At 40.4% G+C, this 15,856-nt stretch overlaps 1 protein-coding gene across 1 annotated transcript; it reads right to left on the bottom strand.

Annotated features, from left to right (window-relative positions):
• Positions 1-5,379: 5,379 nt before the first annotated feature.
• amigo1 (adhesion molecule with Ig-like domain 1) lies at positions 5,380-15,185 on the bottom strand. Its single transcript, XM_057857704.1, has 2 exons — positions 15,069-15,185; positions 5,380-11,998 (listed from the first exon to the last, which is right to left on the bottom strand). Exon 2 carries the CDS (start codon positions 11,903-11,905, stop codon positions 10,397-10,399), a length of 1,509 nt encoding a protein of 502 aa, XP_057713687.1. The 5' UTR covers positions 11,906-11,998; positions 15,069-15,185; the 3' UTR covers positions 5,380-10,396.
• Positions 15,186-15,856: the final 671 nt, after the last annotated feature.

The raw sequence follows: 15,856 nt of genomic DNA, 5'->3' as shown, positions 1-15,856 counted from the left end.
CTATTTATTCCCTTTTTGTTTTTATTAAAAGTTATAAATAAAAGCGAGATCAATTATCGGCCAGGCTGATTATCGGTGCCGATATTTGGAAGTTTGACATGTATCGGTATCAGCCTTTTTTGTAATCCGACCCGCAAATATGATAAAAATCAATTTAAAACTGGATTATTTTGGCACAGATGCAGTTGAGTCGCTCTCTCCTGCCTGCTGCACTAGTATTCACCCCGTCCTCTGAGTGGTTAAATGGTACTGGTAAATTGAGTTATACTCACGTACCTCAAGATACGATTCGATTTGCGATACAAAGCTCACGATAACGATGATCTGATGATATGGCGATACAACGATTATACGTTGGTCAGGAAATCATTCTAGGATATTCTACAAACAACTAATAAACAGAAAAACAAGCTTCTGCTGTGAATTGGAATGAGTTTATCACTTGTAGATGTCCAATCCATTTGAACTGGGAGGGTGGCTGCCATCCCTCCCACTTCAAATGGATTGAACGTCTATGGCCATCAGTGGTAGGCAATGCCAGGCAATGAGGTAATCTTGGGCAATTTAAGGTCATTTTCCTGTTGATTTTCAGTTACTTTCTGTTGATTTTGGGGTATTTTATGGTTCTCTTCCTGTTCAGTTTAAGTTACAGAACAGGAAGGGACCTGGGAATCACCCAAAAGAATAGGCAGTTACTCAAACTCAACAGAAAATGACCTGTAAATGCCCTACAATGAACAGCAAGTGACCTTTAAATGCCCTGAAAATCGGACAGAATGACTGTGAATGCTCTGGTTTCGAATGAACGAACGTTCCCAGTCTAAATAGATTGGGCGTCGAGCACCGTCAATGCAGCCCTAGAGTTAACTGAGACACTATTATGGTGGAAGATTTTGGTAGCAACTTGTTGGTTCATTTGTATTTTTTTTAGACACTGACACCTTTTTAAAATGATGTCTCGATTCTTGGCAGGAGCATATCGATAACCATTTGGGATACAATGTATCATGATATATAACCATTTTGATATATTGTCACACTCATACATGAATTGCGCTTTCCCACCTTTATAAGGCCCTCAAAGCGCTTTACACTATGTCCACATCTACCTACTGGTGATGCAGCACCAGGGCCAACGTGGGGTTTTGTGCATTGCTCAAGCATATTTAGACAAGGTCATCAGGGTGGAGAATCAAACCCAAAACCTCTGGGTTGTGAGTCTAGGAAATTCAGTTATCTACTTTATTTCAATGAAGTTCAGTGTTTGCATTATTCAATTTTACGCCAATTTTTACACTTCTACTGCAAACGAATATTTGCTCCAAAAATCGGTTAGCGGCCCCTCTAACTACTCATAATCTGTATCCATATCGATCCTGAAAAACCCATATTCGTCGATCTCTAGTAAATAAATAAAACATAAAAATAAATAGATGAAAAGAACGAATTTCCTTCCTTTGTTACCTCTCGGGGTAATTGTTGTAGGCTGGCCACTCCTGATAATGTTCGCCACTGTTGCCCATTTCCGCCATTTATGGATAAAAGCTCTTGCGGTGGTAGTGTGGTTAGCACGCCTGCTTCACAGTTTTGAGATTGTTGATTCAACCCTAGCTCCGGCCTCCCTGTGTGGAGTTGCATGTTCTCCCCGTGCCTGTGTGGGCTTTCACTGTACTCTGGTTTCCTCCCACATCTCAAAAACGCATGATTGAACACTCGAAATTGTGAGTGTGTGTGTGTGTGTGTGTGTGAATTGTTGTTTGTCTCCATGTGTCCTGGCAATCAGTTAAGGGTGTTCCCTGCCTTCTTCCCGTTTTGAGCTAGGATAGGGTCCAGCACCCCCACGACGGCTCAGAAGGTGAATGAATGAAGGAACTCTTCACTGCTTATCATTGGCATCCATTATAGGATTCTGCTGTACCTTTGGTCAACATCGTCAGACGGGTTCTACATGAGCGATTTCATGATTGACCACAATGAACAATTTTAGTTTAAGTGTGGTCAATGACAATTAACTCAGGTTTTCAACATTTGTGAACGTGTTGATTCATAAATTAACAAGGAGGGCAAATACCTTTTGAATAAAGAGCAGGTAAGCTTTGAATAGTTTTTTTAAATTAATTATTCAAAAACAGCATTTTAGTGTGTGGAACCTTCAAAGAATTAAATTAAGGATATATCTGTAAATGAGACAAATACATTTATGAGAAGACAGATTTACAAACACTTGAAAATGGCCTCTGTTAAACTGTTTCAACTGTGCTAAATGTGTTCCCATCTTAATAAAGTACAGTGTATCACAAAAGTGAGTACACCCCTCGCATTTATGCAGATATTTAAGTATGGATTTTCATGGGACAACACTGACAAAATGACACTTTGACACGATGAAAAGTAATCTGTGTGCAGCTTATATAATAGTTACTTTATTTCCCCCCCAAAATATAGCCATTAATATCGAAACCCCTGGCAACAAAAGTGAGTACACCCTAATGAAAAAACGTATACCCCTAAATGTCCAAATTGAGTACTGCTTGTCATTTTCCCTCCATAATGTCATGTGACTCGCTACAGGAGTGCTGTCAGCATTGCTGCAGAAATTGAAGAGGTGGGGGGTCAGCCTGTTAGTACTCAGACCATATGCTGCGCTCTACAGTGGGGCAAATAAGTATTTAGTCAACCACTAATTGTGCAAGTTCTCCCACTTGAAAATATTAGAGAGGCCTGTAATTGTCAACATGAGTAAACCTCAACCATGAGAGACAGAATCTGAAAAAAAAAAAAAAAAAAAAAAAACAGAAAATTCCAGTGACTTCCATCTTTACTCTTCCAGAGATTCAGCTAGAATGAGAAACAGTGAGATCAACAGATCAAGGTAATTCAAACACACTAACAGTCACAAAGACTCTGCATAAGTGGCTACTAGTCCTTCTAAAAAAATTTGCATATTGTGATAAAGTTCATTATTTTCTGTAATGTACTGATAAACATTAGACTTCAATATACAGTGGTGCAAAAAAGTATTTAGTCAACCACTAATTGTGCAAATTCTCCCACTTGAAAATATTAGAGATGCCTGTAATTGTCAACATGGGTAAACCTCAACCATGAGAGACAGAATGTGATTAAAAAAAAAAACAGAAAACCAAATTTGTTTGATTTTTAAAGAATTTATTTGCAAATCATGGTGGAAAATAAGTATTTGGGCAATAGCAAAAGTTCATCTCAATACTTTGTTATGTACCCTTTGTTGGCAATAACGGAGGCCAAACGTTTTCTGTAACTCTTCACAAGCTTTTCACACACTGTTGCTGGTATTTTGGCCCAATCCTCCATGCAGAGCTCCTCTAGAGCAGTGATGTTTTGGGGCTGTCGTTGGGCAACGTGGACTTTCAACTCCCTCCACAGATTTTCTATGGGGTTGAGACCTGGAGACTGGCTAGGCCACTCCAGGACCTTGAAATGCTTCTCACAAAGCCACTCCTTTGTTGCCCTGGCTGTGTTTGGGATCATTGCCATTCTGAAAGACCCAGCCACGTCTCATCTTCAATGCCCTTGCTGTTGGAAGGAGATTTTTACTCAAAATCTATTGATACATGGCCCCATTCATTTTTTCCTTTTCACAGATCAGTCGTCCTGGTCCCTTTGCCGAAAAACAGCCCCAAAGCATGATGTTTCCACCCCCATGCTTCACATTGGGTATGGTGTTCTTCGGATTCAATTCAGTATTCTTTCTCCTCCAAATACGAGAACCTGTGTTTCTACCAAAAAGTTCTATTTTGGTTTCATCTGACCATAACACATTCTCCCAGTCCTCTTCTGGATCATCCAAATGCTCTCTAGCGAACCGCAGACGGGCCTGGACGTGTACTTTCTTCAGCAGGGGGACACATCTGGTAGTGCAGGATTTGAGTCTCTGGCGGCGCATTGTGTTACTGATAGTAGCCTTTGTTACTGTGGTCCCAGCTCTCTGTAGGTCATTCACTAGGTCCCCCCGTGTGGTTCTGGGATTTTTGCTTCCCGTTCTTATCATTTTGACACCACGGGGTGAGGAGGGAGTTGAAAGTCCGTGTTGCCCAACGAAAGCCCCAAAACATCACTGCTCTAGAGGAGATCTGCATGGAGGAATGGGCCAAAATACCAGCAACAGTGTGTAAAAAGCTTGTGAAGAGTTAAAGAAAACGTTTGGCCTCCGTTATTGCCAACAAAGGGTACATAACAAAGTATTGAGATGAACTTTTGGTATAGACCAAATACTTATTTTCCACAAATAAATTCTTTAAAAATCAAACAATGTGGTTTTCTGTTTTTTTTTTTTTTCCCCACATTCTGTCTCTCATGGTTAAGGTTTACCCATGTTGACAATTACAGGCCTCTCTAATATTTTCAATTGGCAGAACTTGCTCAATTAGTGGTTGACGAAATACTTATGTGCCCCACTATACATCAAATTGGTGTGCATGGCTGTCACCCAGGAGGAAGCCTCTTCTTAAGACAGTACACAAGAAAGCCAGCAAACAGTTTGCTGTAGACATATCAACAAACCACATGGATTACTGGAACCATGTTCTATGGTCTGATGAGACGAAGATTAATTTGTTTGGTTTCGATGGTCTCAAGCATGTGTGGCAGCGACCAGGTGAGGAGTGCAAAGATAAGTGTGTCATGCCTACAGTCAAGCATGGTGGTGGGAATGACCGCCCCGCCCCCACCTCTTCAATCTCCGCAGCAAGTCACATGACATTTTGGAAGGAAAATGACAAGCAGTACTCAATTTGGACATTCAGGGATGTATGTAGTTCCCATGCGGTGTACTCACTTTTGTTGCCAGGGGTTGGATATTAATGGCTATATTTTGAGGGTTTTTTAGGGGAAAATAAATTAACTCTCTTATATATGCTCCACACAGACTACTTTTCATTGTGTCAAAGTGTCATTTTGTCAGTGTTGTCCCATGAAAAGATATAAATATGTGTTGAAATGCGAGGGGTGTACTCACTTTTGTGATACACTGTATGTGTTAGTTCCACTTCCTACACTCGAAGATGCTACATTATATGATCCTGGAAAGTGGGACTTCCTTTTCACACCCGCGCAGTAAAGGTGCTTGGAATATTCTGCCAAGTTCACCCTCACAGCACCTTTATACAGTACTGGCCAAAAGTATTGGACCCCTGCAATTCTGTCAGATAATGCTCAATTTCTCCCAGAAAATGACTGCAATTACAAATGCTTTGGTAGTAATATAATTTATTTTTTTTGCATTGAAAAAAAAAACGAGAGAATGGGGGGGGGGGGGGGGGGGGTCATTATCATTTTACACAAAATTCCACAAAATTAAAGTTGACTCAACATCTGTCCAGTGTCCTTGTGTGTATTACATTGAGCATGAAAAAAAGAGAAAAAAAGAAGACCAAAGAATTGTCTGAGGACTTGAGAAGCAAAATTGTCAGGAAGCATGGGCAATCTCAAGGCTTCAAGTCATCTCCAAAGACCTGAATGTTCCTGTGTCTACCGTGCGCAGTGTCATCAATAAGTGTAAGGCCCATGGAACTGTGGCTAACCTCCCTAGATGTGGACAGAAAAGAAAAATTGACGAGAGAATTCAACGAGAGATTGTGCAGATGGTGGATAAAGAACCTAGAGTAAAATCCAAACAAGTTCAAGCTGTCCTGTAGTCCGACGGTACAACAGTGTCAACCTGTACTATCCGTCGGCGTCTGAATGAAAAGGGACTTTATAGTAGGATACCCAGGGAGACCCCGCTTCTGACCCAGAGACATAAAAAATCCAGGCTGGAGTTTGCCAAAACTTGCCTGAGAAAGCCAAAAACGTTTTGGAAGAATGTTCTCTGGTCAGATGAGACAAAAGTAGAGCTTTTTGGGAAAAGGCATCAACATAGAGTTTACATGGGAAAAAAACGAGGACTTCAAAGAAAAGAACACGGTCCCCACAGTCAAAAATGGCGGAGGTTCCCTGATGTTTTGGGGTTGCTTTGCTGCCTCTGGTACTCGACTGCTTGACCGTGTGCATGGCAATATGAAGTCTGAAGACTAGCAACAAATTTTGCAGCATAATGTAGGGCCCAGTGTGAGAAAGCTGGGTCTCCCTCAGATGTCATGGGTCTTCCAGAAGGACAATGACCCAAAACACACTTCAAAAAGCACTAGAAATGGTTTGAGAGAAAGCACTGGAGACTTCTAAAGTGGCCAGCAATGAGTCCAGACTAATCCCATAGAACACCTGTGTGGAGAGATCTGAAAATGGCAGTTTGGAGAAGGCACCCTTCAAATCTCGGAGACCTGGAGCAGTTGGCCAAAGAAGAATGGTCTAAAATTCCAGCAGAGCTTTGTAAGAAACTTATTTGATGGATACCGGAAGCGGTTGTTCGCAGTTATTTTGTCTAAAGATTGTGATACCAAGTATTAGGCTGAGGGTGCCAATACTTTTCTCCGGCCCATTTTTGGAGTTTTTTTGTAAAATGGTAATGATTTAATTAATTTTTTTCGTTTCTCTTTTGTGTTTTTTCATTGCAAGCAAATAAATGAAGATATTACTACCAACGCATTTGTAATTACAATCATTTTCTGGGAGAAATTGAGCATTACCTGACAGAATTGCATGGGTGCCAATACTTTTGGCCAGCACTGTAGGAGCAATGCTGCCAGAGGGTACTATTTATTAGGCCTAACCAAATGAATAAGATCAGTGATTTAAAAAAAAACAAAAGCCATTTCACAATTACTATTATGCTTAATTTATTCTTTAAGGACAACACAGTTGCATTCAAAGTTGGAAAAATATCCCACCTGGCATCAGTTTAATCAATCATTATGGAATTTGGTGTACATGTCTATCATAACAGAACATAACATAAATGACTACAGGACCTACACCTAAAATTGTACAGGATGGGGCTCGCATACTTTGCATAATCAGCCGAATAGGAAATTTGCTCTATTAAGCCCTATGTGTATGTAATTATCGTTGTCTCGATGGCAAATGCTTTTGTAAATGTGTACTTGTGATGATGCTCTACCGCTAAACAACTACATGGGGATATTTGGGGCATGAAATTTACTGTTAAAGTACATCACACTTGCTCTCGGAAACAACGCGGACAAAATGGAACCGAGCCGTAATGCCTCACGGGGAGTCATCAAACAGCAAGGCAGTCCCGCGATGTCTTTTTGTCCTGAGTCAAACCACAACAACAATAACGCAAAGCCATTGTCTCATTCTATGCCAACTGCCTGGATTAGACGACCACTCATCCCAGAAATGAAAATGATGCCCTTTTAAGCGGCAAAATAAAAAAAAAATCACATTCATTTCAGAAATGACAAATTTACAGCTTCGTAGCCTACATCCTTGACTGTTCACCAGCAAATATTCACTGCAAACAATTGACAATGTCTAGTCAGTGTCACGGAACAAACAGTTATTATATAATCCCATTTGTAATTAAAAAATAAAAAACGAGACTAAGATACATCAATCTCTTTTTTTCACTACAGTATTGTTAATGTGACCTGTACAATTCGACATTTTCGGTTGGAAAGTAAAAACGAAGATATATTGGATGAACAATTGGAGATATTACTGTGATGAAACATATGGAGCAACCCCTAAGGCAGTGCTACTTGAATGCCTGAATGATGATTTGATCTCAGAACCATCCATGCAAAATATGTTGATATTTCAGCCAGACAAAACATTTCCCTGCATTCAATATTTATTTTCCGGAGGTTATATCTTGTTTTAGTTACATAAGGCTTACACAGCATTATACAGAGTTAAATGTATGAACAAAGACTATGTGTGACTACAGAAGGATCACTGGGCTATGATTTGGCCACCCATGACCCTTCTAATGCTGCTACACTTCTGTCAAAATATCTGATGGAGGCTGGATTTTCACTGCAGGTCCAAGGGCCCAATTCCCTCTTAAGGCCCAAATTTCATTTACATTTAGCTGAGCCCATACGACAGCGTTTACACCCAGACATGAAACAACCCGCAAATTGCCCCCAGATAAGTACGCAAACATTAACACAAGACAACATAAATAATACATATACAAAATGTCACTGACTGTACAGGACTACAGATTTAATGATGGACACAATTAAATTCAACTACGAGTTTTCTCATAACTAAAACACTCTCACTATTTAAACTGGAATTGAATAGCAATACCATTAATTTTTTCCATCACCTCTGGGAAAAAAAAAAATGAATGAAAATTTGTGTCGTGTTTTTACAATAAGATAGTGCTCTATAGAATGCACAATAAAAACGTATACAGTAATAGAAACAAAATTAAATAGAATGTCAAGAATTAAATATTTTGTAAAATGATTACTTTGTTGTGACATTTTGCATTGTCTTTTAGTATTAAGCTATCGGGAAGTCAAGTTTTGTTGTTGTTCCAAAAACACGTCTTTTGGGAATGTCATTAAACAGCTTGAAGAATCTGTTTTTAAAAAATTGTTCATTACTGCATCTCCTAAACTCCTGTTTATTGTTCTTTGATATGAGTTGGTAAAGTAGCGCTGTTTTCTACGCACTTGTAATTCAGTATATTTGTATATTATAAGATATCAAATGGGATACAACCCCAATTCTAATGAAACTGGGACTTGCAAAACATAAAAACAGAATACAAGGATCTGCAAATTATGTTCAATCTAGATGGAAGTACTCCAAAGACCAAATACTGTATTTATAGGTCAAACCTATTGGCAAATAATCATTAACTTAGAATGTAAGGGCTGCAACATGTTACCAAAAAAAGCTGGCGCCGGTGGCAAAAACACTGAGAAAGTTGAGGAATGCTCATCAAACACCAAGTGGAAGATGTCACAGGTGAACAGGCTAATTGGGAACAGGCGACGGCCATAATCGAGTATAGACCAATCTGAACAAAATGATCGGAAGTACCCCGTCTGCCATTGCTGAGGTGTGCCGCACACAGCCAACAGCAGCTACATTACTGTTTACATTGACTGACGCTGGGCTGCTATAGGAGTGCAAACACCCCAGTAATGGCGGTCAACCACTAAAGGGTGACATACACAAATCTCTACTTGGATTATTCAATAAAAGCTAAAATGACGTGAGGTTCCCCTCTTTGTGAACAAGTGTGTGAGAAAATAGTTGAACAGTTTTAGGACAATAAATCTCAGTTTACAATTGCAAAGAATTTAGGCATTTTATCATCTATTCATTATATCTTCCCTTTGTAGTGTATTCAATTAAATATAGATTGAACTTGATTTGCGAATCAATGTATTCTGGTTTTATTTATGTTCAACACAACATCTCAAATTCTTTAGAAATGAGGTTGCACTTATTTGCAGTAGGCTTTTTTCTGTGTGTATATTCCTGGTGTTAATGCATACGCATATGGGTTTGTATTACCAATGGATATTTTAAAAAGTTAAAGTGGAATTAAGTTGTGTTCCAAACTGAAACGATTTTTTTTGGTTTTGATTCTGATCTGAAAACATCGAATTTTAACTGATTATGGTCTCAACACCGCCATTGAGCATATTCTTAAAATGTCACCTGAGAGCAAAACATGGGAACGGGTTTAACTTGAAGCCTGCACAGCAAATCCAGCCTTTTTCACCAAGTTCTGCTTCTCCAAAGCAGTCAGTCAATGTTAGTCAAAGCCAATCCCTGTACTAGATTACCTGTATATATGCAGTGTTCCCCCCATATATTCCTGACAAGCTACTTGCAGATTTTTGGAAAGACCCAACCAATTTGTTGTTGTCCCGCTTCTGGCAAATCAATTAAGTAGTGGTTTGGTGCCATCAAGCTATGTTGAGGTGAGGTGCTTTATAGAATTTTGCCGCAATCTCATGAAATCTGTAGGCGATTACCGTGCCATCTATGAGTTGATTTTTTTTTCTATAACGAAGCTCGTCACTCACTTTACACATACACTATGTCAAATGACTAAACGGATCAATAAACAGCTAAAAGTGAATCACAGTCGAGTGACGGTGATTTTGAAGCTTGTCCATATCTCAATTAGTTTTTAAAACGCAAAACAAATCATCCACCAATCTTTGTCAAGGTACCACTGTATAAATCTTTGTGGGGGTTTGTGGGGGTTCAGAACTTGCAGGCTCGCATCAAGTCTGAGGGGGAACACTAGCTATGCTACTATACGTTCTAGGTGAGAAGCAAAATTGGCTGTTAGTATCATATCTTGACCAAAATATCTGTGTAGGCATGTACAAAGAATAACAACAACTAAGAAGAGTCCAGTTGCCTTGATCACCTTCTGAGACGCCCACTCGTCTTGTCCTTTCACAGTATGTCAATCAATAAGTGCTACACATGAAAATGCTGGAGAAAAAAAAACAGTCCAAGGTCATCGTCCCTTTCAGACCATCATTGGAGTGTCAGAAAAAACCGAGCTGATGGACTCGGTGATTGACTTCTTCCTGGTTCCCTTCATCAGAGAGCGTGCCTCCTCAGTCTCGTGGTCATCCTGGTCGACGTTGGGGTTAAGCTTGCCATTCAGGCCCCGTGCCTCTTTGGTGTCCGTGAAGACCACGTGCCTATGGAGTGCAGCAGGGTCTGCACCGTGGGTGGGCGTCACACTGAGCACCGACGAGCGGATGCTGTCGTCGCCGCGGGCTTTGCCCTTACCAGGGCAGCAGAAGCAGCGACACGGTGTTAGGTAGAGGTAGACCAGAACCAGGACCACGCTGGCTAGGCAACCCACCAAGGTGGTGTATGCTGTGTTGAGGGTCTCGCTGCCACCGTGCATGGTAAAGTTGTGAACCTTCAGCACCACGTAGATGGTCTCGTTGAAGGCCTCGCTGGTGGCGAAGCAGGTGTAGGTTCCGGAGTCCTCAGACCGAACTGGACTGACTCGCAGGCTGCCATCCGGCATGACCATGGCTGTCTGGTTGCCTCCAGAGATCAGCGCGGCAGAACCGGGAAGTGTCCAGGTCTTTAACATGTTTCTGCGCTTGGTGTCGCAAGCAAGGGTTAGTGTTTGCTCTAGGAAGGCTTCCTCTTCTGCCTCCTTGAAGGTGCTGCAGTTCATGCTTTCGCCGCTTAGCTCAAAGACGTCTACTCGCGTTTTCTGCGGGCCCTGCAGGATGCATGTAAATTCACCCCTAAAGTCCGCAACAGAGTTGAGCTTGCGAAGGTCCCAGTGGGCGACCAGGGTGTAGAGGTCACAGTGACACAGTAGCGGGTTGTTGTGGAAATACAGGCCGTTTCGTAACCAGGCGGGCAGTGCTCGCATCTCGTCCAAAGGAAGCGTTTTAATCTTGTTGGACGACACATCCAGCAGGCTGAGCTTCTCCAGACGTGACTTCTCCCTGATGAGTTCGACGGGGAAACGAGAGATTTGGTTGTGGCTCAGATAGAGCTTCTGAATGTTGAGCGTGGTGATGAAGGCCGAGCGATCAATCTGGGTGATTTTGTTATTGTACAAAAGTAGAACCTCCAGGTTGACCAGCGGTTCAAACACAAACTCGTCCAGCAGCTGCAGGCTGTTGGAGGACAGGTCCAGGTGGCGCAGTTGTTTCACGTTTACAAAGGCCTCCGAAGACAGGAATAGCAAACCGTTGTGGCTCAGCAGCAGGTTGCGTAGCTTCGGGAGCTTCACCGGGGTCCATTCCGATTTCAGCTTGTTGATGTCGTTGTAGCTGAGATCCAGGACGGCCGTGTACAAAGGCAGCCCTGTCGGTATGCTGCTAAGATTCATCTTGGAGCAGCTAAGGATGTTGGAGGCGCAGATGCATGGCGCCACTGACGCTCCCCCTGGAGGCCACAAGAGGCCCACACACATGGCCAACGACAGGAATCGCTCCAAGCAGTCGCTCTGGGCTGTGCGCTTTCTGTTGCACGACTGCGACATGGCAGCAGCCCGCATGAATGTTGCTTGATTTCTACACCGGGGAGCTGACTTGTCGTATCGCTACCAGAAAACGGCTGCTGAAGAAGTCTTGGGCATCGCCTAGTGGAGCTGAAAACGGGAGAAGTATATTGAACACTTTCAGTGTTGGGGGTGTAAATGACCAATTTCATGACAATTTAATACTGATTTTTTTTTTAACACAAGCCAGTATTTGCTGACATTACGAAGTATACTACGATTGGTTTCGATTCAGTTGATTCAATACAATATATGACAGGGGTCTGCAACCCAGGTCCTCGAGAGCTGCTATCCAGCTTGTTTTAAATGTCTCCCTCCTTTGACACAGCTGAATCCAATAATCAAGATTGTTATCAGGCTCCTGCAGAGCTTGCTGATCAGCTGATCATTTGATTCAGGTATGTTAAAGAAGGGAGACATTGAAAACAAGCTGGATACCGGCTCTCGAGGACCAGGGTTGCAGACCCCTAATATATGATACAGTATACATTTAAAAGTTACATTTCACTGAAAGCAATAAAAAAAATGTACAGTAATATTGTTGTTTTTGACAATTTTGTTGCTGAAACAGTTGAATGAAAACTTTTCTTTACATGTAAATAATAAAACGGCATATCTAAAAGATGACCATGTTCATCAATGTTTTGTGTTTATAATAACTCATTCAATGCCGTAGACCATTCATTATATTCGTAATAATTAAATTTTCCAATCGACGGGTATACCCATCGATTATGTTTTTCAACAGGAACGTGTATACGTCAAGCTTGGAAACAATTTTACTGCCACTCAACCGACAGCAGATGGCAGCAATGTACAATTTTAAAGATGCGAGCAGCCCACTTTTTGAGTCCACATGAGAGAGGAGAGAGGGTTGTGTTTTCTGTAAAACCAACCTATATTGTTGATAACCTGATAAAAGAAAATATATAAAAGAAGGTAGGCTTTTTGTATGTACATGTAAACAAAAGCACAAAATATATCACAAATGTTTTCTATACAGCATATATATATATATATATATATATATATATATATATATATATATATATATATATATATATATATATATATATATATATATATATATATATATATATATATATATATATTAGGGCTGTCAAAATTATCGCATTAACGGGCGGTAATTAATTTTTTAAATTAATCACGTTAAAATATTTGACGCATTTAACTAGAGCTGGGAATCTTTAGGCACCTAACGATTCGATTACGATTACGATTCAGAGGTTTCGATTCGATTATAAAACGATTATTGATGCACCCCCCTCCTTTTTTTTTTAAAAAATGTTTTGTACATTAGTTCCAAAATTGTTCAAAAATACTCTCAGGCTAAACCACACTACTATTTCAGTATCAAGTTAACATATAGCAGTAAACAAATATTAAAGAATAACGTTAAATAAAAAACTCCAGTCCCCATTCTGTATCAGCAGCTTTAAACTACATTCAATTAATTTAATGTTGTGAATCAACCGTTAAATTTGTTAAAATTGCTCCCGTTATTCCATAATTTCCCTTTTGTCTACTTTCGACATGTGAAAGTTTTAAAACTATTTTAAAGATAGATTCAAGTCAATATTTTACCGATTTAGGAGTATTTTAGATAAAAAGTTAATTTGGTTTGCTTGGAAGGTTCGCTACAACAGCCTTGCAGGGAAGTTTATAACGCCCGCATCTAGCTTTTTTTAGATGTGCTGCTAACACTTCCAAATCTATAGTGCATTTAGTCCTATATAAATGATATCTACCGTAACATCATGTAGCTGTACTTTTAGCAGCGCTTCGGCAGCAGTCAGGTATGTCGTTGTGTTTTTTTTTTTTACCTCGTTGCATGAGTTGAGCTAGAGCCGTGAGTTGAGCATTGGTATTACCCGAGGGGCCGGGTAATGGGAAGCATGACGTTTAGCTACTCTCGCTCCGTTCCTCCCGAAGACCGCGCGGCGCGGCGCGCTGAGTGTTGTGTACTTCCGCTTTACTTCGCATATTTCAATAATCGGAATTTGGATGTTTGTGAATCGTTCTCGAATCTTCCACGGCCGAATCGCGAATAATCTAAGAATCTGAAATTTTGCACACCTCTACATTTAACGCACATGCCCTGCTCAAACAGATTAAAATGACAGCACAGTGTCATGTTGACTTGTTACTTGTGTTTTTTGGTGTTTTATCGCCCTCTGCTGGCACTTGGGTGCGACTGATTTTATGGATTTCAGCACCATGAGCATTGTGTAATTATTGACATCAACAATGGCGAGCTACTAGTTTATTTTTTGATTGAAAATTTTACAGATTTTATTAAAATGAAAACATTAAGATGGGTTTTAATATAAAACTTCTATAATTTGTACAAACATTTATCTTTTAAGAACTACAAGTTTTTCTATCCATGGATCGCTTTAAGAGAATGTTAATAATGTTAATGCCATCTTCTTGATTTGTTATAATAAACAAATACAGTACTTATGTACCGTATGTTGAATGTATATATATCCGTCTTGTGTCTTATCTTTCCGTTCCAACAATAAGTTACAGAAAAATATGGCATATTTTATAGATGGTTTGAATTGCGATTAATTACGATTAATTAATTTTTGAGCTGTAATTAACTCGATTAAAAATTTTAATCGTTTGACAGCCCTAATATATATATATATATATGTATATATATATATATATATATATATATATATATATACTGTATGTATCATGATTTTCCTCAAAATACAAACATGACAATGACCATTTTTTTCTTCGTTGAAACATCGTTGCCTAAATTACAACCAATTCAGGACTAACCCTTAAAAACGTGGGAAAACAAGGACACACTGGTGTTGACAACAAGAAACTATGTTGTTTTGTGGTCGAGCATCAGCTTCGTCTTTTCCGATCGTGTATTTCAATATGGTCCTGACATCGTCTTGTCAGTGCTGCTTGGAAGAAAAACACGTCCTCCATTCATCTTGCCCTTCCATTGACAGCTCAAACGTCACGTGTTATATATTGCACATCCTCCCGTTCGTTATTTAGGCACCGCCGGTCACCTCCCCCTTTATGCCTCATCATTAAAAATAGCTTATTGGCGTATCGTTTATTTATTTTTTCCGTCGAGGAAGGAAAAAAGGCAGATTGAGGCGCATACCTTCATCTTTGAAGCATCTTTGAGGTCGCTGCGGTTGCCCGTCTATGACGCGTTTGCGCCAAGGCAAGTCCGAGCCGCAAGGCTGACGATGAAGCGCAAGCAAGGAGGGGATGAAGATGCACGGAGCATGCGCACACTCGAGCGCCCAGACAGCCTTTCGAAACAGAATGATTGCTGTCAGCCCCCCTATAGTCAAAATGGATTGGACGTCTATCGCCGTCAATGGCAGCCAATGTGTTAAAAACCTATTCAATTTTCCTTTCCTTGAGGATTTTTCGTCGAGTTGGAAGACATATCTACTAAATTTATTATCACAAGACAAAAGTGGCTTCAGTGCAGTGGTCTTCAGGGGGGCATAAGAAGGGTGTGGGGGTTGGGGGACAAAAAATATTACCTCAACTGTAGATTGAATAAGTCCAGCGTATAGTAGTCACTCGTACACAAACCTCATGTTAAATAATAACCAACAGAAATTACAACATGAGACATTTGAACCCTCTCAGGGATAGTGGACATCTACTGAAAACTATTAGTTTAACTCCTTCACTGCCAGTAAAGGTCACTGAGTTTGTTTTGTGGTAGTTGGTAAACGACAGAAATGAATTGATATTGAAAACGCCTCCTGGCGCCTACTGCGGATATATGGGCGGCGCCATCTTTGACAATTTCTGCTTCGAACTTCCGGTTTAGACAGAACAACATGGAGTGCGGTTTAAGTAAACAGTGTGTTGACCAAGTTAAAACTGCAAAATCAGACCGGAGGAACTCACAAAATCTCCAAAAAAGGG

Source organism: Corythoichthys intestinalis, chromosome 2 (assembly GCF_030265065.1).
Source record: "Corythoichthys intestinalis isolate RoL2023-P3 chromosome 2, ASM3026506v1, whole genome shotgun sequence".
NCBI classification, from domain to species: Eukaryota; Metazoa; Chordata; class Actinopteri; order Syngnathiformes; family Syngnathidae; genus Corythoichthys; species Corythoichthys intestinalis.
This window is presented reverse-complemented; position numbering and strand designations above follow the sequence as displayed.